Source organism: Pristiophorus japonicus, chromosome 10 (genome assembly GCF_044704955.1).
Source record: "Pristiophorus japonicus isolate sPriJap1 chromosome 10, sPriJap1.hap1, whole genome shotgun sequence".
Taxonomy (NCBI): Eukaryota; Metazoa; Chordata; class Chondrichthyes; family Pristiophoridae; genus Pristiophorus; species Pristiophorus japonicus.
Genome location: NC_091986.1, coordinates 92,039,983 through 92,066,328, shown reverse-complemented (window position 1 = coordinate 92,066,328; position 26,346 = coordinate 92,039,983). Strand labels below are relative to the sequence as shown.

General features: G+C 48.7%; 1 protein-coding gene across 1 annotated transcript in view; it reads right to left on the bottom strand.

The window, feature by feature from the left end:
- LOC139274606 (collagenase 3-like) overlaps positions 1–26,346 on the bottom strand; it is a 49,531-nt gene that overhangs the window by 9,396 nt on the left and 13,789 nt on the right. Inside the window, exons 4-5 of the mRNA XM_070891284.1 lie at positions 23,531–23,676; positions 23,042–23,167 (exon numbers count right to left, since the gene is read on the bottom strand). Of these exons, the coding sequence (XP_070747385.1) occupies positions 23,042–23,167; positions 23,531–23,676 (272 nt within the window). The remainder of the gene's footprint in view (positions 1–23,041; positions 23,168–23,530; positions 23,677–26,346) is intronic.

Below are 26,346 nucleotides of genomic sequence, written 5' to 3'. Positions count from 1 at the left end.
AGGCACAGACAATTGTGCCGGCGCGCTCAGCAGGCTACCCCTGGCGACCACGGAAGGGTCTGACGAACAGGACTGTGAGATAGTCCACAGGTTCGCCCATGACGGCTCGCAAAATCAGAGCCTGGACTGCCAGCGACCCCACGTTATCCTTAGTAAAAAGATGTGCCCTAACTGGTGACTGAGCAGAGGCTCGCGATGCCTGCCCCGAGGAATTAAAACCCTTTCACAGGCGCATGCATGAGCTATCACCACAAGCAGACTGCCTGATGTGGGGTAGCCGAGTAGTCATGCCTCTGCGACGCAGAGAGGCATTTGTCCGGGAGCTCCACTGCGAGCACCCGGGGATCGTTCTCATGAAGGCCATAGCCAGATCCCACGTCTGGTGGCCTGGTATTGACGCGGACTTGGAGCTCTGCGTCTGAAGGTGCACCATTTGTACCCAACTCAGCAATGCCCCAGGGAGGCTCCACTGAGCCCCTGGCCCTGGCCTACCAAACCGTGGTTACGGGTGCACGTAGATTATGCGGACCCATTCATGGGCAAAATATTCCTCGTAGTTGTAGATGCATTTTCAAAGTGTATCGAATGCACCATTTAAACTCGAGCACAACCTCCAACACTGTGGAGAGCCTCGCAACCATGTTTGCAACGCACGGAATCCCTAACATATTGATCAATGACAATGGTCCGTGCTTCACCAGCGCAGAATTCCAAGACTTTATAATTGACCACGGCATAAATCACGTCAAGACGGCACCGTTCAAGCCGGCCTCCAACGGCCAGGCAGAGAGATCAGTGTAAATCATTAAACAAGGCATGCTTAAAATCCAAGGTCACGCTGCAGGGTCGCCTGTCGCGACTGCTGCTGGCATACAGCTCTCGTCCGCACTCACTGACTGGGATGACCCCCGTGCAACTGTTGATGAAAAGGACTTTAAAAACAAGGCGCTAATTAATCCTCCCAGACATGCACAAAATCGTTGAGGCAAAGCGCCGTAAGCTGACTGAGTACCATGACAGAAATTCGAGGGGGAGATGGAATGAGATAGGGGACAAAGTGTTTGTACTTAACTATGGCAGGGGTCCCAAATGGCTTGCAGGGACAGTAACGAGTAAGGAAGGAAACAGGCTACTGGCAGTACAAATGGACAATGGCAAAACCTGCCGGAGTCATGTAGACCAAGTCAAAAGCAGATTTGGCAACAACAGTGCAGAACCAGAGGCAGGCTGTGGGTCTCACACCACACCTGGTGGACAGACAGAGGGAACAACCTGAGGAAAGGGCAATCCCAACAGACAGCCCAGGCGAGTCAACAACAATCACACCAATCGAAACAGACAGCCCAGGCGAGATACCAGCAATCACACCTAAAGAAAAACAGACACCAAGGCAAACAACTGAACCACAACTCAGATGCTCCACGCGAGAGCGTAGACCACCTGAGAGACTGAACCTATAAAGACAATAAGACCTTGGGGGAGGGTGATGTCATGTATCTTACATTATTATATATAACTGTATTCTAACATGCTATACATGACTGTAATAAGATATGACCTGTAAGCACCAGCATACCTTACCACCAGGGGTGCACTTGCAAGAGACAGGTATATAAGGACAGGTCTCAGGCAAGTGCAGCATTCCAGAGCTGTGAAATAAAGGTGCAGATCCACTATATGCCTCGTGTGAATCTGTACTGCGGGGACAGGACTTTACAATGTGGACACAGCTCTCTCTTTCCTCGCTGCTTCGCCCCTACAAAAATCCAACCCTTCGTATTGTGACGGAAAGAAGTAACCAGAAGAGACACCTTTTCATCAGAAGAAGAAGTGAGTAAGCTAGTGAAATCACTGAGCATTTCTGCACATACATCTTTTAAGATCACAGCCATGGTGTGAGGGGGTATCATGCGTTCTCCCAACCAAATTCTTAGGGGTTTACAGGGGAGGTGTTTTAGACATTGGGGTACTTCACGTTAGGGGGCTGTTCGACAGGCCACACTGTGTATTGTACTGCATTTGCTTGTTTTACACACCAGGGTGTGTATGGTTTTACTGGGTGCAGGTTTTGTTTAGTTTTAATAAAGCATTGCCTGTTGAGACCGAGGTATTTGTCCATGACTCATTCATCTGTTCAGTACAGTAATCACTCCCAGGTCAAGAACTAGTGTAATGTGGGGGTGTGTCGAAAACACTTAAGGGAAGCCACTTACAGCAAGCGGGTTTACAGGCTCCATTAGTGCAAAGTCCATTTCTGCAGTGGGATGGAAGCAAGAATAACCCGCCACAGCGACCGCCCGCAGTGGACCTACCCAGGTAAAGAACATTTTGGCCATTGATTGTAAAGTTTACATTACACTTAACAAGGGTTGTTACTTTTTAGCTGGTGTTTCAGTTTTAGAAAGTGCTGATGTAATAGCTATTTGTTGATCATTCTTCTTAAGCAGGTAGTGAATGAGGTTATACTCTTAATTAGGATCCTTTTCCAATAGACAGTAATGAGGTTGGCTCATGTTTTAAGCCTCATTTGGCAACTTTATTCAAGTAAGGACTAGGTGCTTCAAATAAGACAGTCTGGGCAAGGGCAGGAATTTGGGGCATAACTCTTATGCCAGGTATTCATTCTTTTCTTCCCAGGTACAAGAGTTGTGATTTCAGAGCTAACACTACCTTCATCTGCCTCCACCTCTGTTGTGACATTACAATATGAGGTGGGACTGGCAGGGTGACAGTCCTCAGTAATCCCATCTAATATCGAGTATGTCTGAATGGAGCAGGTGGTATTTCCTGTGCAACAACCATAAGTGGGACCCACAATGCCATTTCCCTTTTTTTTTAAAGTGGCAACTTATCAAAGGAGCACATCAGGAGGTAATTTTCTTTTTCAGCTACTTCAGCCAGCCCATCCCACAAATTCTCTCAGGGTCTAGCATAAAGCTACAGGCAACTCTCGATTATCTGGGGCCCTCGGGGATCGGACTATTCTGGGTAAACGATTTTGATGCTAGGGCAAGTGTACATACTTGCCGAGAATGTTTGGGTCCCAAATTTATACTTTGATGCTTTTCTACTTCTGCTTCCAGGATGGGATTGTCCACCTATTCATTTTAATATAAAGTGAAGAGATCCATGTTATACTGTCTACTTTTTCTTAAAATGACCAGTCTAAAGGCTTCAACCGCTGGAGGTCGAATGAGACTCGGCTTTACTTACCCCCAAGGCCGGGCAGCACCCTCAGTGATTGCCTATGAATAGAGTTGCAGAGGTGTCAGAAAACAGAAAGACGGCAGGGAAGGGAGTTGAATAAATCGTTTGCCCCTCTGAACTTGCTTCCAGCGTGATGATCTGGACAGTGCCCAAAAAGAACGGGGTTGGGAGCAATGCCTTCAATCTGATAATGTGAGGATGGGTTGCAGTATGAGCGGACAGACTGTCCAGGTCCGAGTTACAGTAATCTGATTGACGAGTTTGATTGGAAGTTTATAAATACTGTATATAAATCGGAATTAAGAAGGGACACATGTGCATAGGCTTGACTCCCGAACTGCGTGCCATCCCTAGTCATATTTCATTACTGGTTGGATCCATGCTTAGTGCATGGGACAGAATCACAGTTTTTAAAAGCACCGTTGCAGTGGGTTCTCCGTTAGATCCGTGTACAGATAATCGAGAGTTGCCTGTACTATAGTAACCATCAACATTTTAACTCTCACACCCGGCCCGCACGCCACCACCTCATGTTGGCCTTCCTCCTCCAACAGAATTTACATCAGGGGCACTGCTTGCCTCACAGCCAGCGTAAGTCGCTCCAGATAAAACTGGTGAGCTGCCTCAGGAGGCCCGAAAGATGTTATAACTCGCCGGAATTATTCAGATGAGGCCTGAAGCCCAAAAAGATTTACAAGAATGATTCCAGGGATGAAGGGCTTCCATTATATGGTTGGACTGGAGAAACTGGGGTTTTGATAGAGGTATTCAAAATCATGAGGGATGTAGACAAAGTAGATAGAGAGAAAATGTTCCCATTGACGGCAGTGTTGAGAACCAGAGGACAAAGATTTAAGGTGATTGGCAGAAAAACCAAAGGCGACATGAGGAAAATCTTTTTTATGCAGCGAGTGGTTATGATCTGAAATGCACTGCCTGAAAAGGTGGAGGAGGCAGATTCAATCATGGCTTCAAAAGAGAATTGGATAAATAACTGAAGGAAAAAAATTTGCAGGGCTACGGGAAAAGGGCGGGTCAGTGGGACTAGCTGAGGTGCTCTTGCCTAGAGCCGGCACGGGCTCTACAGGCTGAATAGTCTCCTTCTGTGCTGTAACCATTCTATGATTCTATGATTTCATGATTCAATTTCGGACACACCTCTGGTCTTCAACTTCTGGTGCATGCTGCAAGCACAATGATAATTTTGGGGCTGAGATCAGGCCTGAATGAATTTACCCCCAACTCTCACTTTCATTAATGACTTGTGCAAGTGCATCAGTGCCCTACACCATGCACACAATATACTCGAAACCTAACACATGAGGATGTAGGTGGGTTTTAATTAAGAATTAAATGTATCAAAACAGAGGAAAAATTCTCCACTGGTTGGAGTCATACCAAGCACAAAAGAAGATGGTTGTGGTGGTTAGAGGTCAATCATCACAGCCCCTGGACATCGCTGCAGGAGTTCCTCAGGGCAGTGTCCTCGGCAGAATCATCTTCAGCAGCTTCATCAATGACCTTCCCTCCATCATGAGGTCAGAAGTGAGGATGTTCGCTGATGATTGGACAGTGTTCAGTTCCATTCTCAGCTCTTCAGAAAATGAATCAGTCTGTGCCCGCATGCAGCAAGACCTGGATGACATTCAGGCTTGGGCTGATAAGTGGCAAGTTACATTCGCGCCACACAAGTGCCAGGCAATGACCATCTCCAACAAGTGATAGTCTAACCAAGTCCCCTTGATATTCAACAGCATTACCATCGCCGGCTTCCCTACCATCATCATCCTGGAGGTCACCATTGACCATGAAACTTAACTGGACCAGCCACATAAATACCATGGCAACAAGAGCAGGTAAGAGGCTGGGTATTCTGTGAGGAATGTTTCACATCCTGACTCCCCAAATTCTTTCTGTCATGCATCTCACACTACAGTACATAACTGTATCTTACCATGCTATACATGACCTGTAACCACTAGCTTACCTTACCACCAGAGGTGCACTTGCAGGAGACACTGGATACCTGTCCCAGACAGGTATATAAAGACAGGTCTCAGGCAAGTGTGGCATTCGAGAGCTGTGTAATAAAGGTGCAGGTCCTGAGTGACCTTGACTTCAGTATGTGCCTCGTGTGAGTCTGTACTGCAGGGTCAGGACTTCACAGTGGTGACGAGTTACGGGATTACAGAATCCACAGAATGGCGACCAACAGCTCAGATGAAAAATACAATGCTGGAGATATTTGGGAGGACTTTATAGAAAGGCTCCAGCAAAGCTTTGTAACCAAAGACTGATTAGGCGACCATAAGGCAGAAAAGGGAAGAGCCCATCTCTTGACCAGCTGTGGCTCGAAAACATATGCCTTAATGAAGGACTTGCTGGCACCCGAGAAACCAGCAAGCAAGTCGTTTGAAGAGTTGAGCACACTGGTAAGAGACCACCTGAAGCCAGCGAGCAGCCTACACATGGCCAGACACAGGTTCTACAACTGCAGATGCTGTGTGGGCCAGAGCATACCTGACTTCGTGGCGGAACTTCGGAGGTTGGCTAGTTTATGTGAGTTCTCCGATGAACTAAGGAGAGAAATATTGAGAGACTTTTTTATTGAGGGAATAGGCCACGCAGGCATATTCCGAAAGCTCATAGAGACCAAGAACTTGACCTAGAGGCAGCAGCACTGGTTGCACAGACATTCTTGGCAGGAGAAGAAGAAACGAGGTTGATCTACACTGCGGGAACGACAACGAAACATCGAAACAAGGGGTTCACAGCGTGAAACAAGCCGCTACCCTGACACACAGCCAAAGACAGGAGAGCAGGTCCTCAACAGCAGGCAGTGGTGCCAGAAGCCATCAAGGGCCACATGAACGGCCATTCACACCTCATCAACCCACAATGCGAGCAATTAACTACAAACTGAGAGAAGCTCAAGAGAGATCAGCCAGACGCAGCTCATCCTTCGGAAACAATGGAAGCGGTCTGTGCTGGAGATGTGGGGGAAGGCACTCATCAAGAGGGTGTCAATTTCAGCATGCTGTTTGCAGAAACTGCGACTATGCAGGACATCTGGCCCACATGTGCAGAAAAATGGCAGCTCGGCTGATATAGCAATCGGAAGGGTCGGAAAGCGGACCAGAAGACGGTGGAGACAGTACCCGGGACACCGAGGTACAGCGGGTCAACACGATCAATGGCCACTGCTTTTACAACAAGACACCTCCAATAATGATGAGGGTCCTACTCAACGGGATACCCGTCAACATGGAGCTGGATACAGGAGCGAGTCAATCTCTCATGAGCGCTCAACAATTTGAAAAGCTGTGGCCGCACAAAAGAGACAGACCAAAGCTCACAAGGGTCGACACCAAACTAAGGACCTATACCAAAGAAATCGCCCCAGTCCTTGGCAGCACCATGCTCTCTGTCACACACAAAGGGACAGTGAACCGACTTCTCCTGTGGATTGTCCCCAGAGATCTCCTAGCACTGCTGGGGAGAAGCTGGCTGGCAAAACTAAACTAGAAATGGGATGATGTTCACGCTATGTCGTCAGAGGAACGGACCTCCTGCTCAACAGTTCTAAGTCGATTTGAACATCTCTTTCAGCCAGGTGTGGGCACCTTCAAAGGGGCTAAAGTCAAAATCTACATCACACAGGATGCTCGAACGGTCCATCACATGGCTAGAGCTGTGCCCTATGAGATGAGGGAAAAGATTGAACACGAACTAGACAGGCTCCTGCGGGAAGACATTATCTCACCCATGGAATTTAGCGACTGGGCAAGTCCCATCGTCCCAGTCATGAAGCCTGATGGATCCATACGAATCTGTGGGGACTACAAATCTACCATAAACAGAGTCTCCCTTCAGGACTAATACCCGCTGCCCAGAGCGGAGGACTTATTTGCCACATTGGCTGGAGGAAAATTTTCTCAAAACTGGATCTCACATCTGCAAGAATTGACCGACGAGTCTAAGCTACTCACCACCATCAACACACATCGAGGCCTTTTCATGTACAATCGATGCCCATTCGGCATCAGGTCGACAGCTGCTATATTCCAGCACAACATAGAGAGTCTGCTCAAGTCCATCCCGGGGATGGTTGTATTTCAAGACGACATACTTATCACGGCAGGGACACCGACTCCCATCTCTGCAATTTGGAGGAAGTACGAAAGTGGTTGGATGGGGTAGGCCTAAGAGTAAAAATCCAAGTGCCTGTTTCTCGCGCCCGAGGTTGAATTTTTGGGCAGAAGGATTGCCGCTGATGGAATCCGCCCAACAGAGTCCAAAACCGAAGCAATTCGCCTGGCACCCAGGCCCTGGAATGTCTCAGAACTGCGCGCCTTTCTCGGGCTACTCAATTACTTTGGGAACTTTATGCAGAACTTAAGCACGCTGCTGGAGCCTCTCCATGTGCTACTCAGAAAGGGGTGTGATTGGTTTTGGGGGGACGCCCAGGAACGCGCCTTCAATAAGGCACGCAACCTTCTGTGTTCCAACAGTATTTTGGCTTTCTTTGATCCAGGTAAAAAGCTAGTTCTTACATGTGATGCGTCAGCGTATGGGGTCGGGTGCGTTTTGCAACATGTCAATAGTGCGGGCAAATTACAACCCATAGCTTATGCCTCCAGGTCACTTTTGTGGGCGGAGCGCGCGTACGGAATGGTGGAAAAGGAGGCGCTCGCGTGCGTGTACGGTGTCAAAAAGATGCACCATTACCTTTTCGGGGCCAAGTTCATGTTAGAAACTGACCACAAGCCCCTCACGTCCCTACTATCCGAGAGCAAGGCAATAAACGCCAACGCCTCGGCGCGCATTCAACGGTGGGCACTCATGCTGGCCTTTTACAATTACACCATAAGGCACAGACCAGGCACAGACAACTGTGCCGACGCGCTTAGCAGCTACCCCTGACGACCATGGAAGGGTCTGACGAGCAGGACTGTGAGATAGTCATGGCAATCAATGCATTTGAGTCCACAGGTTCGCCCATGACGGCTCGCCAAATCAGAGCCTGGACGACCAGCGGCCCCACGTTATCCCGAGTAAAAAGATATGTCTTAACTGGTGACTGGGCAGAGGCTCGCAATGCCTGCCCCGAGGAGATCAAATCTTTCCATAGGCACATGCATGAGCTGTCACTACAAGCAGACTGCCTGATGTGGGGCAGCCAAGTAGTTATGCCTCTACGAGGCAGAGAGGCACTTGTCCGGGAACTCCACCGCGAGCACCGGGGATCGTTCTCATGAAGGCCATAGCCAGATCCCACGTCTGGTGGCCTGGCATTGATGCAGACTTGGTGCTCTGCGTCCGACGGTGCACCACTTGTGCCCAACTCAGTAATGCCCCCAGGGAGGCCCCCCTGAGCCCCTGGCCCTAGCCCACCAAACCACAGTCGCGGGTGCATGTAGACTATGCGGGCCCATTCATGGGCAAAATGTTCCTCGTAGTTGTAGATGCATTTTCAAAGTGGATCGAATGCACCATTTTAAACTCGAGCACCACCTCCACCACTGTGGAGAGCCTTGGAACCATGTTCGCAACACATGGCATTCCTGATATATTGGTCAGTGATAATGGTCCGTGCTTCACCAGCGCAGAATTCCAAGATTTTATGAGTGACCACGGCATAAATCATGTTAGGACGGCACTGTTCAAGCCGGCCTCCAATGGCCAGGCGGAGCGAGCAGTGCAGATCATTAAACAAGGCATGCTCAAAATCCAAGGTCCCACGCTGCAGGGCTGCCTGTCGCGACTGCTGCTGGCATACAGATCTCGTCCGCATTCATTGACTGGAGTTCCCCACGCGCAACTATTGATGAAACGGACCTTAAAAACAAGGCTCTCATTAATCCTCCCAGACATGCATAAAATTGTTGAGGCAAAGCGCCGCAAGCTAACTGAGTACCATGACCGAAATTTGAGGGGGAGGTGGAATGAGATAAGGGACAAAGTATTTGGCAGAGGTCCCAAATGGCTTGCTGGGACAGTAACAGGCAAGGAAGGAAACAGGCTACTGGTGGTACAAATGGACAATGGCCAAACCTGCCGGAGGCATGTAGACCAAGTCAAAAGTAGATTTACCAACAACACTGCTGAACCAGAAGCAGACTACAATGTGGAACTCACACCACACCTGGTGGACAGACAGAGGGAACAACCTGAGGAAAGGGCAATCCCAACAGACAGCCCGGGCGAGACACCAACAATCATATTGAACAAAACAGACAGCCCAGGCGAGATACCGAAAGAAAAACAGGCTCCAAGGCAAACAACTGAACCACAACTAAGACGCTCCACGCGAGAGCGTAGACCACCTGAGAGACTGAACCTATAAAGATAATAAGACCTTGGGGGAGGGTGATGTCATGTATCTCACACTACTGTATATAACTGTATCTTACCATGCTATACTTGACTGTAACTAGAGATGGCCTGTAATCACTAGCTTACCTTACCACCAGGGGTGCACTTGCAGGAGACACTGGATACCTGTCCCAGACAGGTATATAAGGACAGGTCTCAAGCAAGTGTGGCATTCGAGAACTGTGAAATAAAGGTGCAGGTCCTGAGTGACCTTGACTTCAGTATGTGCCTCGTGTGAATCTGTACTGCAGGGTCAGGACTTTGCACTTTCTACCATCTATACGGCACAAGTCAGAGTGTGATGGAACACTCTCCACTTGCCTGGATGAATGCAGCTCCAACAACACTCAAGAAGCTCGACACCATCCAGGACAAAGCAGCCCGCCTGATTGGCATTCCATCCATCACCTTCAACATTCACTCCTCCACCACCGGCACACCGTGGCTGCAGTGTGTACCATCGATAAGATGCACTGCAGCAACTCACCATGGATTCTTCGACAGCACCGCTCAAACCCCCAACCTTTATCACCTAGAAGGACAAGGGCAGCAGGTGCATGGGGAGTACCATCATCTGCAAGTTCCCCTCCAAGTCACACACCATCCTGACTTGGAAATATATCAGTGTTCCTTCATTGTCACTGGGTAAAAATCCTGGAACTCCCTCCCTAACAGCACTGTGGGTGTTTCTTCATCACAGTGACTGCAGCAGTTCAAGAAGGTGGCTCACCACCACCTTCTCAAGTGCAATTAGGGATGGGCTTAAATGCTGTGTTCCCAGCAATGCCCACATCCCTGAACGAATAAAAATAAATGCAAAAGTCACAGGAAATTATGGTGAGGCATGAATATTGGTGTACTTCACTTACATCATAATTTTCTGGGATTTTTGCATTGGGAAACAAACCCAACACCTCAGATGCTGAGATTATAATGGTACAAGTCTCCAGGAAATTCAGGGCCTCCATGTTGGGGACACAGTAAAACTATTTTTATATGCTGCAATATATTTAGATATTTTGTTGCCAGTTCAGATTCCTAAGGGACAAATTCAAAACCCCCAAATTGCCTGAGTGTACTTCCAGCACAGAGTCTCTCTGAGGTAGGTCAGTGCCGAATTCTCCACTTTGGCCAGAAATCCAGGGACTGGCGCAAATCAAGCAAGGCCGAGCTCCATGCCCAATTCTCTGATCTGTGCTCCTGGCAGGTTACACTCTACAGGTTCATCAATAAGACATTTTCTGTTAAATGCACTAGCCTGGTAATTGTACTGTGCAAAATCGAGGTAAATCTCCGCAATGTGGGCTCCCACAGCAGAGCTCGGCCATTGGGAGCACAGATTGTGAAATTTGACCAGGTGAAACATCAAGGACTACACGTGGTTTCCTGATACGCATTCCTGGGTTATGGCTCTGTGCCAGGAACAGTTATCACAAAATGTTCCATTTATTGTCCAAATACTGAATGGCCTGGAATTTGCGGTCAGCGGTGAAGCAACTGCGTTCGCCGTTGGCCCCGAAAAGACCAGCCGACAGAAATCTCGACATCTCTGTCGTGACAGCTTTGCCTTTTTCGATGCACAAGTGATTTCAGTGCAGCATAGTGGGGATTCCCTAATGTGACCTGCTGTTACATCAACAATCTGTCTAAGCAGCCAATCACATTGCAGAGTTCTCAGAGACAGGGAAGCACAAAATGAGAGCCTGATTTTATCCTAACTTTTAAAAATATTACAGACGCAAAAGATTATGGCTCACACATAGGGTTAACAAATTGTAGTTGTTAGCATAATGGAGATATTTGCCAGAATTGAAATGAGCTTTTAGGGCCATATTGTTTGGTTAGCAGTAAATATGCTGTTAAAACCCCAATTATACCTAATCTAACAATCTAACATTTAATGGGGTACTTCACAGTGATATAACCAAGAAACACCCAAGTGCTGGATTTTAGATTCTGCTCATTTCGGGGCGGTAATGGCGGCGGAACGGTAACGTTTGCATCCAGGAACAGTTTGCGCCTCAGTAAGCAAAATTCATGCGTTGGGCCCTGAGTGTGGGGCGGCGCGCTAAGGGAGGCGGTACACACATCTCTTAGAGCGCTAGGCCGGCTGAGCAACTTAAAATCCCGAGCTAAACAGCCAGCCTCGGAGCGCTGTCTGAGAGGCCTGGGGTGAGGGGAAAACTGAAACAAAAACATTCCCAATAAATAACTCACACCACCACAACATAAATTGCAAAAAAAAAATAATCACACTTACCTGAGGTCGACATTGCTTACCTCACTGCAGAAGCTACAGCTCGGACCGCCCGCTTTCACAGGTGGGCCCAGCAAGGTACTCTACTGAGCGCTACGGATCGGATGGCAGCCAAAATTCAAGCCGGTGTCGCAACCAGGGGCGATGCACACCTGCTCGTCTCTTCTGGATGGAACTGCTCCATGCCCCCTCAAAACCAACACCGAAAGTCCCGGTGAGGCGCAAGAAGCTGGCCGCCTGCCCGGAAGTGCTTATCACCATTGCTGCCCCTTCGAGGCACTAACGGGTGGTAGAAGACTGAAAATCCAGCCCCAAATGTTTGTCAGTTTCACTAATTTCGCTGATTAAAGAAATGGCTATGGTGGGTTTGGGGTGGAAGAGGGGTGGGGGGGCGAAATGGCCACAGCGCAGCCAGTATCAGAATACTGAATAACTGACTACAACTTCAGGATATATGTGTTTAGATGTGCATGTGCTATATCCTGAAGTTGTGGTCAGTTTCAAAGGGGTAATAACAGTGAACTCTGTTAGTGTGCTGTTATTATCCATCGCAAATTCTGGTCCATTATGTTCGGGTCAATTTGCTCTGTGCTGTTTTAAAGAAGACTTTATTTTAAACAGGCTAATGCCTCTGTTAAAATAGAGAACATGGGAATGTGATATTAATAAGGATGCACTTATTTGTACTGCAAAGATGGCCACCATGCTCCACCCTTTGTCTATGATTGGTCCCCTTGGAGGATAAGCCAAACCCTGAATGTCATGTATGCTTGGGGTTACTAGCCACCAGGTGGTGCCACTGTCGGAGGTCATTGGGCTGTACGCACGTATGTGCAGCCCAGGTATAAAAGGCAAGCCATCATGTAATGTAATCACTTTGGGCCCAAATAAAGCAGAGCCAGGTTCGTACCTGTGTTAGTTTACAGTATTCAGTCTATCGAGTTAGTACATACATAACATTTGGCGACGAGGTAACTTAAGAACCTTCGCATGCAAAAATGAGCACAATTAGAATTCTGGAGAGATTCGTGGAGGGAGAGGACTGGGCAGATTTTGTAGCTCGCCTGGACCACTACTTCGTGGCAGACAAAATGGAGGAACCCACAGACGCAGTTAGTTGCAGGGCATTCTTCCTCACGGTTTGCGGTCTGAAAATCTATGTACTCATAAAGAATCTTCTCTCACCTGCAAGTCCAACGGACAAGGAATATGAGTAATTGTGTGCTCTGGTACATGACAACCTCAAACCAGAAACAGGCATCATCACATCATCATCTCATGATATCGATTCTATATGCACGTTCGTTCTGAGGGCCAGTATGTGTCGGAATTTGTTGTCGACTTAAGACGTCTAGCAGGACCATGTAAATTTGAAAATGCGTTGGGAGATATGCTGCGGGACTTCTTTGTAATCAGCATCAACCACGAGCTGATCCTGCGTAAGCTACTGGTGGCAGAGGCATTGGATTTGAGCAAGGTCATCACGGTTGCCCAGGCATGCATGACGACGGACAAAAACTTACAGCAGATATCATCGGAAAATCGGAACTCGGCAAGTACTGTAAACAAGAATGTATCGTCGTTTGGCAGAGCTCCGTATGGCAGGGCCTACTCGACTGCGTATGGGAAACCTGTGGTTGCTCAAAGTCCGCCAACGGGAATGAATCCGATTTCACCGTGTTGGCGTTGTGAGGGCAATCATCGGCCTCATCAGTGTCTGTTTAAAAAGTACATTTGTAAAGGGAGATACCAGAGGAGGAAGTGTATGGACTGTATTCATTCCTAACAAAGAGCCAACCGATAATGACTAATGTGAAACTTAATGGTGTGCCGGTACAGATGGAATTGGACACGGGTGTGAGTCAATCAATAATGAGCCAGAGGACATTCAACAAGCTGTGGGACACAAAGGCTGTGAGGCCTAAGCTGAGTCCAGTCAATGCCAAGTTGCATACGTACATTAAAGAACTCATAATGGTGATTGGCAGTGCGGTAGTCAAGGTGTCATATGATGGTGCGGTTCATGATTTACCATTATGGATTGTTCCAGGCAATGGTCCAAATTCGGCAGGAATTGGCGAGAAAAAATCAAATGGAATTGGAACGATATCAAAGCGTTGTCGTCGGAGGATGATACTCCATGTGCTCAAGTACTGAGCAAGTTCCCCTCGCTGTTTGAACCAGGCATCGACAAATTCACGGGAGTCAAGGTGCAGATCCATGTGGACTCAGATGCAAGACCCGTCCATCATAAAGTTCGGGTGGTTCCGTACATGATGAGGGAGAAGGTCGAAATCAAACTGGACAGACTCCAGCATGAAGGGGTCATATCACCGGTCAAATTTAATGAATGGGCCAGCCCCATTGTTCCTGTGTTGAAGAATGATGGCACTGTCAGGATTTGTGGAGACTACAAGGTTATGATCAACCAAGTTTTGAAACAGGATCAATACCTTTTACCGAAGGCTGATGACCTGTTTGCAACGCTAGCCGGGAGGGAAGTCGTTCACTAAACTGGATCTGACACCAGCCTAGATGACACAGGAGCTGGTCGAGACTTCAAAGAAACTTATGTGCATCAACATTCATAAAGGTCTACAACAGGTGCCTTTTCGAAATTCGCTCGACTGCAGCCATATTTCAGAGGAACAAGGAGAGTCTACTGAAGTCCGTCCCTTAGAAGCATATGCGACAGGTTTTAGTTTACCCAACTCATTAGCTTGTTGGAGCATGCAACCAACTCCATATGATGAAGCATAACAGGCTGACAGGATGACATCCCCGTCACGGGTCGTGACACTGCCGAACATCTGAACAACCTGGAAGAGGTTCTACATCGTCTGGACAAAGTGGGACTCAGACTGAAATGTTCGAAGTGCGTCTTCATGGCACCGGAAGTCGAATTCCTGGCAAGGAAAATTGCTGCTGATGACATCAGGCCTATGGACTCGAAAACCAAGGCCATCAAAAATGCACCCAAGCCTCAGAATGTGATGGAGCTGCGTTCGTTCCTTGGTCTACTCAACTACTTCAGTAACTTCCTACCTAGATTGAGCACTTTGTTAGAGCCACTGCACATGCTGCTAAGAAAAAGCGACAACTGAGTTTGGGATGCGTCTCAAGAGAGAACTTTTGAGAAAGCTACTAATCTGCTTTGCTCAAACAAGTTGCTGGTACATTATGATCCATGTAAGTGTCTAGTATTGGCCTGTGATGCTTTGTCATATGGAGTTGGTTGCATGTTCCAACAAGCTAATGAGTTGGGTAAACTACAACCTGTTGCATATGCTTCTAAAAGTTTGTCAAAGGTGTAAAGAGCCTACAGCATGGTAGAAAAAGAAGCATTAGCCTGTGCGTATGGGGTTAAAAGATGCATTAGTACCTGTTTGGTCTTTGGTTTGAACTGGAAACAGATCACAAGCCACTTATTTCATTGTTTTCGGAAAACAAAGGTATCAATACCAATGCATTGTCCCGCATCCAGACGTGGGCGCTGACATTATCTGCCTATGATTATGTCATTCGCCATAGACCTGGCACTGAGAATTGTGCCGCTGCACTGAGCCGTCTGCCGTTGCCCATACCGGAGGTGGAGACGCCACAACCTGCAGGCCTACTGTTAGTCATGGATGCTTTTGAAAGTGAAGGAACCCCTGTCATGGCTCAACAAGTTAAGACCTGGATTAGCCAGGACCCAATATTACCAGTTGTGAAACGTTGTGTCCTTAGTGGTGATAGGTCTGCCATACCCAAGCAAATGGGTGATGAGACCAAACCTTACAACCATCGCAAAGACGAACTATCCATTCAGTCAGATTGTTTACTGTGGGGTAATCGTGTTGTTATGCCTAAGAAAGGCAGCGAGAAATTTGTACATGACCTACATAAGCACTCATCCCGGTATTGTCATGATGAAAGCCATTGCCAGGTCTCATGTAGTGTGGCCTGGAATTGACTCTGATCTGGAATCATGTGTGCATCAGTGCAACACTTGCATGCAGCTAAGTAAAGCACCAGCAGAATCGCCGCTGAGTCTGTGGTCGTGGCCATCTAAACCATGGTCCAGGATCCACATCGACTTTGCAGGTCTCTTCCTGGGAAAGATGTTTTTAGTTGTGGTGGATGCATATTCCAAGTGGATAGAGTGTATAATCATGTCTTCCAGTATATTCACAGCAACTATTGAAAGCCTTCGTGTCATGTTTGCCACTCATGGTATGCCCGACATCGTTGTAAGCAACAACGGACCTTGCTTCACTAGTCTGGAGTTTCAAGTGTTCATGAAACTTAATGGTATCAAATATGTGAGGTCAGCACCATTCAAACCCGCATCTAATGGAGTGTGCTGTCCAAACATCAAACAGAGTATGAAACATGTAACTCAAGGTTCACTGCAGACTCGCTTGTCACGCATGTTGCTTAGTTACAGGAGAAGACCCCACACTCTTACCGGGATCTCCCCTGCTAACTATTGATGAAGAGAGGTCTCAAGACCAAATTCTCTCTTGTCCACCCTGTTTTGAATGATCATGTTGAATACAGATGTCAAAGTCAGCAATGGTATCATGATCGTGATGCTGTGTCACGCGACATTTCTATCAATGATCCTGTGTATGTACTAAATTATGGTCAAGGTCCCAAGCGGATCGCCGGTACTGTTACAGCCAAGGAGGGTAACAGAGTGTTTATCGTCAAGCTCAAGAATGGGCAAACATGCAGGAAACATGTTGATCAGATAAAGCTGCGGCACACGGATGAACCGGAACAGTCTGAGGAAGACACAATCAGTGACCAACCAACCTACCCTCAGTCATCAGAGGACTCCTCTGTCATCAATGAATCTGGACTTTCAATCACTGACATGGTCATTGCCACTCCCATCAGATCGGCTATCCAGCCCCCAGTCATAACAGACTCAGAACGCTCGCCCAAGGCTGGAGTTGAACTGAGACGATCAACTCGGGAGCGGAAAGCCCCGAAGCGTCTCAATTTGTAAAAGACTGTTACTAATATCTTAAAGGGGGATATTGTCATGTATGTATGCTTTGACTTACTAGCCACCAGGTGGCGTCACTGTCGGAGGTCATTGGGCTATACGCACGTGTGTGCGGTCCAGGTAGAAAAGGCAAGCCATCATGTAATGTAATTACTTTGGGCCAAAATAAAGCAAAGCCAGTTTCGTACCAGTGTTAGTTTACATTATTCAGTCAATCGAGTTATTACTCACATAACACTGAAATTTCACAGGAATGTGTAACTGGAACCGCCCATCCCAAGGTCTCACTGCAAATTGTAACTCAATCCACTTTGACTTCCTGAAGTGACAGAGGACAGAGCTCCCCAGAAAACAGCAAGGGCCAGCCAAAGTGCCTTACCCCAGTTCAAGTGCATGCCTCCCCCAGCAGAGGTGCCTTACCCTACCCCAGCCCAACTGCATGCCTCCCCTGCCGAAGTGCCTTACCCCAGCGCAAGTGCATCCTCCCCCCGCCCCCCCAACCATAGATGGGGCAGGCATTGTGTACAGATTGTTAACAGATTTATGGGGTATGAAGTGAATAGTGACAGAGTCGTGACTTCGAGATATCATCCACTGCAATGATGTCCCTTGTAGGGGATTGGAAGAACATTATCCGTCTTCTCTGAGTTCCCTCTCTCCCCTCCAATCTCCCCCAGCCTCTCTCTCTCTCTCTCCCCCCCCAGCCTCTCTCTCTCCCTCTCTCCCAGTCTCTCCCTATCTCCCAGTGTCTCCCTCCGTCTCTCTCTCTCTTCCATCCCCTCTCAGTCACTTGCTGGGTCTCTCGGCCCCCCCAGCAGCCCGCCGCTAGGGGTCAGGGTCAGAGCTGGGGAAGAGAGTCGGGGGGTTGGGGGGATGCGGAGAGAGCCGGGGCTGGGGCCTGAGTGGGCGAAGAGAGTCGGGGCCTCAGCGGAGTCTTGAGTCGCAGGTCCTGCTTCTCGGCACCATGTGGAGGGAATGATTCGTGGCTGGGATGTGGGGGGAGGCTGAACTTGACAGGGGGGCAGGCTTTACAGACACATGTCTGTCAAAAAAAATGCAGTACAAATAGTTACACTGTATTATTAAGCACTATTATTGTCATGTATCTAATTGTCATTGTAACCCAAGTATAAACTAACCTAAGTTGTACACTGTGAGAACATTGGCCACTAGGTGGTGAACTTGTGGGAGACACTCCTAACCTGGACTTTCAGGTATAAAAGGGGAAGCTCCACCAACCTTCATCACTTCAGTGCTGGCTAATAAAGGTTGCTGGTCACAGAGTGACCTTCTCTCAAGTATGGGCCTCGTGTGCATTTATACTGTATAGTAAGGACATATCATTGGTGATGAGAAACTGGGATTTAAACCACACGAGCATGGCCACTAGCAGCACAGACGAGAGGTACTGTGTTGGTGATGATTGGGATGATTTTATTGAGAGACTACAGCAAAATATCGTCACTAAGGAATGGCTGGGACAGGATTTGGCCGACAAACGCAGGGCTCATCTCCTGACGGTTTGTGGATTCAGGACGTATTCCTTAATGAAGGACCTTCTAGCGGCAGACAAGACTTTTGAAGAGCTCAGTAAGTTGATCGGGGAACACTTTAAACCAGTGAGCAGCATGCACATGGTGAGACACCGGTTTTACACGCACCGGCGGCGAGAAGGGCAAAGCGTTCCAGACTTCGTGGCAGACCTCCGGCGACTGGCGAAACTATGTAAGTTCCCAGATGCATGCTGAGCGGAGATGCTGCGAGACTTTTTTATTGAGGGCACCGGGCACGCTGGGGTTTTCAGGAAACTTGAGACCAAAGACTTGACCCTGGAAGTGGCAGCTTTGATGGCCCAGACATTTATTTCAGGGGATGAAGAGACCAGAATGATGTTTGACAAAAATTTTGGTTTAAATGCAGCAAATGGACAAGGAGTCAACATTGTTAACGTGGGACACAGTTCCCCAGGCAGACAGGGGCAATTGGACATGCCCGAGCATGTAGTCGAACCCAAAGGGGAATTCAACAGAGACAATGGCTAGCTGAACGGCGATTCATGCCATCGCAAGGGACAATGCGGCCAGTAATAGGGCCATCAACATCTGTCAATGGTGCGCTTAAGGACAGTTACAGAGAAAGTCAGAGATAATCGACTGGTAATGGACCTTTTGTTTCCAACAACGGCTCATGTTGGAGGTGTGGAGGCAAACACACAGCCAGAGCTTGCAGGTACCAGCAATATACCTGCGGAAACTGCAACATCAGCGGTCACTTGGCACGTATATGCAGGAAGCCTGCAGCCAGGTTGATGTACGAGGAGGGCATTGGCACTTTCATGGGGACCAAGGTAGTGATTCACGTAAACCCGGACACCAGGCCAGTACACCACAAGGCCAGAGTGGTGCCGTACGTGATGCGGGAAAAGATAGAAGGCGAATTGGACCACCTGTTGAGGGAAGGCATCATCTCGCCAGTCAAATTAAATGACTGGGCAAGCCCGATTGTGCCGGTGCTCAAGGCGGATGGGTCGGTCAGGATATGTGGTGATTACAAGGCCACCATCAATCGGGTGTCACTCCAAGACCAGTACCCGCTGCCGAGAGCAGAGGACCTCATAGCGACGCTATCCGGTGGCAAACTTTTTTCAAAATTGGACCTGACCTCAGCTTACATGACCCAGGAGCTGGTGAGTGAGTCGAAGAAGCTGACCACCATCATGACACACAAGGGGTTGTTTGAGTATAACAGATGTCCGTTTGGGATTCGCTCGGCCGCCGCGATCTTTCAACGAAATATCGAAAGCCTCCTCAAGTCGATTCCAAGGACAGTGGTTTTTCAAGACAACATCCTCATCATGGGTTGTGATACTGAAGAACACCTCCACAACATGGAGGAGGTGCTACACAGACTGGACCGGGTAGGTCTGCGACTGAAAAAGGCGAAGTGCGTCTTCCTAGCTCCAGAGGTAGAATTCCTGGGGATGAGGGTAGCAGCAGACGGGATCAGACCTACTGCGTCCAAAACAGAAGCAATCCGGAGAGCACCCAGACCCCATAACACGACGGAGCTGCGTTCATTCCTGGGGCTCCTAAACTATTTTGGCAACTTTCTTCCCAAATTGAGCATGCTGCTCGAGTCACTACACGTGCTCCTAGGCAAAGGTCGCGAATGGGTCTGGGGGGGGCAGCCAGGAAAGGGCATTTGATAGAGCACAAAATTTGTTATGTTCCAACAATCTGTTAACGCTATATGACCCATGTAAGAAACTCGTTTAAACGTGCGATGCATCGTCCTATGGGGTCTGGTGTGTGTTGCAGCATGTTAATGCCAAGGGTCATTACAGCTGGTAGCTTATGCATCCAGAAGTCAGTCTCAGGCAGAACGTAGCTCCGGGATGGTAGAAAAAGTGGCGCTCGCATGTGTATATGCTGTAAAAAAAAACAGTACCTGTTTGGCAGGAAATTTGAGCTGGAGACAGCACAAACCCCTAACATCCCTTTTGGCCGACAACAAGGCATAAATGCAAATGCATCGGCCCGCATACAGAGGTGGGCACTTACGTTAGCCGCCTATGGCTATACAATTCAGCACAGACCGGGCACTGAAAACTGCGCCGATGCACTCAGCAGGCTCCCACTAGCCACCACCGAGGGGGCAACTGAGCATGCTGCTGAGATGGTCATGGCTGTTGAAGCTTTCGAAAGCGAAGGCTCACCCGTGACAGCCCGTCAGATTAAAGTCTGGACAAATAGAGACCCGCTATTGTCTCTAGTCAAGAAATGTGTCCTGAATGGGGACTGGGCAGCCACGTACGGGCATGTCCTGAGGAATTTAAACCATTTCACAGGCGCAAGGATGAACTCTTGATTCAGGCCGATTGCCTACTATGGGGAAACCGAGTAGTCATGCCCCAGATGGGCAGAGAGATATTCATCAGAGAACTCCACAATGAGTACCCGGGCATTGTCATGATGAAGGCAATTGCCAGGTCACACGTTTGGTGGCCAGGGATAGATGCAGACCTGGAACTTTGTGTTCGCAGGTGCAACACGTGTGCCCAGCTGGGCAATGCGCCCAGGGAAGCCACCCTTAGCCCCTGATCCTGGACAACCAAGCCATGGTCACGCATCCATGTGGACCATGCAGGTCCTTTCATGGGAAAAATGTTTTTGGTTGTAGTAGACACCTACTCCAAATGGATCGAGTGTGACATTCTCAATTCAAGCACATCCTCTGCCACGGTAGAAAGTCTACGGGCAATGTTCACCGCCCATGGTCTACCGGACGCATTGGTCAGCGACAATGGCCCGTGCTTTACAAGCATTGAATTCCAGGACTTCATGGCAGGAAATGGTATCAACCATGTCAGAATGGCACTGTTCAAGCCAGCCTCAAACGGCCAGACGGAATGAGCAGTGCAGATAATCTAACAGAGGATGCTCAGAATCCAAGGGGGTTCCCTACAAAGCCGCTTATCACACCTCCTGTTGGCCAATAGATCTCGACCACACTCACTCACAGGGGTCCCACCCGCAGAGCTACTAATGAAAAGGATGTTCAAAGCCAGGTTATCCCTTATACACCCCACCATGAAAGAAATTGTTGAGGGCAGGCGCCAGTCACAATGTGACTACCATGACGGGAACGCGAAGGCGCGATGCATTGATGTCAATGACCCTGTCTTTGTCCTCAACTACGCTGCAGGGCCTAAATGGCTCACAGGCACTGTGATTGTCAAAGAGGGGAATAGGATTCTGGTAGTTAAACTTACCAATGGACAAATCTGCCGCAAACACGTGGATCAAACTAAAAGGAGGTTCAGCAACCCTATAGAAGAAGCAGAGGAAGAACACAATGTAGAGTTCACTCCTCCACAGGTGACCGAACACCGGAACCAAGCGGAGGAGAACCCAGTCACTGTGGGCAGTCTGGACAGGCCTGAGGCACCGCCATCAGCAGACACTCAGGCCAGCGCCCAACAACCGGAGCTCCAACTCAGGCGCTTTACAAGGGAGTGTAAACCACCAGAGAGACTTAACCTGTGATCCCAATAAGACTTTGGGGGGAAGGTGATGTCATGTATCTAACTGTCATTGTAACTCATGTATAAACTGACCTAAGTTGTACACTGTGAGAACATTGACCACTAGGTGCTGCACTTGTGGGAGACACTCCTAACCTGGACTTCCAGGTATAAAAGGGGAAGCTCCACCCACCTTCATTACTTCAGTGCTGGCTAATAAATATTACTGGTCACAGAGTGACCTTCTCTCAAGTATGGGCCTCGTGTGCATTTATACTGTGTAGTAAGGACATATTAATTATGAAAATAGTACATATTTTAATTTCCAGGTTTACAAGCTAAGATTTCTTTGCATACTTGGGTGGTTGTTGCCAAAGCATAATTCCAAGATCGACAGTAATACATCACTGGCTGGATTTTCGGTTTGTTACTTCCTCTATTTTTGCGCCAGAGGGCGACAGTGGCGGCGGGAAGCATTTCCGTGCGGGTGGCCAGTTCCAGCACGCCGCCGGGACATTTGGTAGCGGGTTTTCGAGGGCGCGGAACAGTACCACCCGGGAGAGGCGAGCTATTGCTCCTGGTTGCGACACCGGTTCGAAAATTAATGCGCGGCCGATCTGTACCGCTCCGTTGCGCGCCCTAGTGGGATCGGCTGTGAAAGCTGGTGGTCCGAGCTGTACCGGCCGCATTGAAGGAAGGAATGTTTACCTGAGGTAACTGTGATTGTTTTTTTAAAAATTTTTGCAATTTATGTGGATGTAGTGTCAGTAACGTATTTTATTTTCCATGGAAGCCTCTCTTGGAGCACTCCGAGGCCGGATGTTTAGCTCTGAATTTTCTGTTGCTCAACCAGCCTAATGCCCTAAAAGTGGTGTGGAAAACCTCCCTTAGAGTTCTACTCCACACTCAAGGTCCAGCTGGGGAATTTAGCGGCTGGAAAAGCATAGCATTTCCCAGCGCAACCTTTACCGGTCCGCCTGGATTAACGCCGCAACAGAGGCACAACCGAGTTTCCACCCCGACCTGTTTATCATATGTTTATCCATTTTCAAATCCATGCTGGTGGCAAGCAACCTGCCCATGACTTTCGAAGGTGCACTAGTGGCAGTAGAGGGTGCTATCCCTCTGCAAAGATTCGAGAAATTTAGCTTTTTGAGTTTTAATTAATAGTGAAAACATTTACCAGTAGAGTCTGTTGTCCAAGTTTCAGCCTCATCAAAATGAGCATCACCTCCAAGGCCTGGTCCAGGACCAAAGGCATGGGCCAGTGTCCCAGATCGTCCATCAAATGGAGCGCCATCGCCATGCGCTAGCAAGAAATATTGAACAAATACGTCAGTAAAAAATAATTGGCAGCTCAGCATGGAAACATCGTAACAGTTTGTTTGAACATATGAAATAAAATTTAAATTGCTGGAAACACACAATCGACCAATCAGCAGTTGTAAAAAGACAATGTTAGTGCTTCAGGTCTGTATCCTTCATCAGACTGAAGGCCTGTTTTATCTCTTAGCCTTCAGACCAATGAGGGGTACACACCTGAAGCATCACAACCTGTCTTTTCTGTTTTCACATGCTGACCGGTCCATTATGTACTTCCAGCATTTACTGTTTTTATTTCTGACTGCCAGCATTTGCAGTTTTTACTGATAATTGTATTGTTTCAACATACCTCCAGAAACAAAGGTAATTTCAATGTCTGCCATGGATTCTGATTTTGTAAATGTCAATGGAGTAACATCACTCCAAATTTTGAAAGCCTGCTTCAAAACATCGTCCACAATGGCCTCCGATAAGTCACTTGTATATTGATTAACTCTGTGTAGAGACAAAGTCAATTACATCACTGTTCTAAAAACATGAGGGGGAATTATGTTGATTGTACACAGTTGTGTCTAAGATCAATGTTTGTCCTTCAGAAAACACCTCACAGCACCTGCACCAGTCCCTTCTATACTGGCATCCAATCGAGTGCTTCAGCTGCTGCATTGCAAGCGGAACACTATGTGAATCACTGAGCAAGAATTTTGACAGGAGAACGAGCTTCAAGTTTCTTTTAAATGTGGATCCCAGAGATTTAGATCTCAAAGGGCCTGCCTTCAAATTCAGTTTTGAAGCTCCACATAAGCAATTTATAAATTAATTTGTGAGTGTGCCGAGCAGTGTGAGCATGAAAGATTTGGGGGCATCTATGGAGGAAACCATACAGTGCAGCATGACCCTCTGACAGAGCTGCACACCACTATGCAGACCCTCTTGGCCAAAGTCCTAAACTCAGATAAAGTTTCCTTAAGGTTATGGTAGCCCAGTGGTTATGGTACTACTTGTAACCCAGAGGTTTGTGAGTTCAAATACTCCATGGCAAATGCAATTGAATTCAATAAATTTGATAATTTGTGGGCTAGGATCAGAAAATGACAATGAAAGCTGCTGGATTGCTGTAAAATCCCAACTAGTTCACTGATGTTCTTCACCCCTACCCACAATGGCCCACATGTGATTGCAATCTCAAACTTTATGATAAACTCTTTTTGCCCTGTGACAACTAGGGGTGGGAAATAAATATTGCCTTTTCAATGTTACCCACCAAGAATCAAAGATTATACAGATCTTCTTGGACATGTCCATGTATAATTATCTTGGACTGTATATTGAGCTGAGGCAGGCAGGTAAAGGACAGCTACATCTTGAGCACTAAGGTACAAATAAACTTGATGTGTATGTCTTTTCTGATTCTCCTCTTCCTCCTCCAGAAACTTCGGGCCCAAGTTTGCCCCCAGGGTTAAAACAGCGCATCTCCGTGTGGTGTGCTGACCTTTTAGAACAGAAATGATGCCTATTATTTACCTTGGTATTCTTCTCTCCATCCGGTTGATCCAGGTCCTTGGCGCAGCGCAGCAGAACGCGTGAGGGACGGAGCCAGGTCCCGCCGCTGAAAACAATACTGGGACCTCTGCACATGCGCCCTAGAGTGTGCGCGCATCTGCAGTAGCTCTAGGCCCCCAAGGCTGCGTCAGAGGAGCCCGAAGCACGCCGCCCCTAGCCCTGGCCGAATGGGCTCACCGGGTCGGCGAAGATCGGACTCGGGCATCCCTCCCTCCCGTTCAGCTCCCGCTCCCCCCTGCTCCCTCCCTCCCGTTCAGCCATTCCCCCTCCTCTCCCCCCCCTCCTCTCCCCCCCTCCCTCCACCTTGTCGTCGGCAGGGCCCACCCGCCCGGCCTCTCGCTGGAGGTGGATCCTGTCCAAAGTATTCCGTGGGAGCCCGGTGGCGGCAGCGGCAGCGGGGCCCGTTCAGCCTCCCCCCTCCATTCAACCTCCCCCCTCCATTCAACCCCCCTCCTTCCCCCTCGTTCAGCGCCCCCCCCACCCTCATTCAGCCTCTCTCCTCTCCCCTCTCCCCCGCCCTCCCATCCCCTCTTCCCCCCTCCTCTCCCTCCCCTCTCCTCCACCACCTCCTCTCTCCTCCTCCCCTCTCTCCCCCCGCCCTTCCCTCCATCCCCTCCATCCCCTCTCCCTCTCTCTCTCCCCCCTCCCCCCTCTCTCCCCCCTCTCCCCCCTCTCCCCCTCTCTCCTCCCCTCTCCCCCCTCTCTCCCCCCTCTACCCCCTCTCTCACCCTCTCTCCCCCTCTCTCCCCCACTCTCTCCCCCTCTCCCCACCTCCCCCTCTCTCTCCCCCCTCTCCACCACTCTCTCCCACTCTCTCCCCCCACTCTCTCCCCCTCTCCACCACTCTCTCCCACTCTCTCCCCCCACTCTCTCCCCCTCTCCCCTCCTCTCTACCCCCTCTCTCCCCCCTCCACCACTCTCTCCCCCCACTCTCTCTCCCTCTCCCCCTATCTCCCCCCCACTCTCTCTCCCTCTTCCCTCCTCTCTACCCCCCTCTCTCACCCCCTCCCCCATCTCCCACCTCCCCCTTGCCACCTTCCCCCCCTAACCGACCCTTCCCCTCTCCTCTCCCTCTCTTCCCCCACCACCCACTCTCCCCCTCCTCCCTCTCTCCCCCCACCCTCCCTCTCTCCTCCCACCACTCACTGTCAGAAACAGCAAGAGACACTGAGAGAGAGAGAGACACTGACAGAGGCAGAGAGAGAGACACTGGGGGGGGGGGGGGGGGTGCATCCCAGCACAACGCTGTTGGAGGGTTCCCAGTGCTGCAGTCGGTGAGTAGAAACTTAATTTTTTATTGATTGATTTTTTAATTTATTTTTAATTTTTTTATTTTTTTCATTGATTTATTGGTTGACTTATTGATTTATTTATCATTTATTATTGATGATGGTTCTTTATTTGCAAAAGTGAAGTGTTTAATGTTTGTAAACCCCTCTTCCCCCCCCATCTCTCGTTCCCTACATCTGATTTATAAGTGTAGGCAAGGTTTTTCTGAGTGTACAAAAATCTATACTTACTCCATTCTAAGTTAGTTTGAAGTAAGTTTTCGCTGCCTTAACTTGCAAAACAGGTGTAAGTGGCTGGACACGCCCCCTTTTG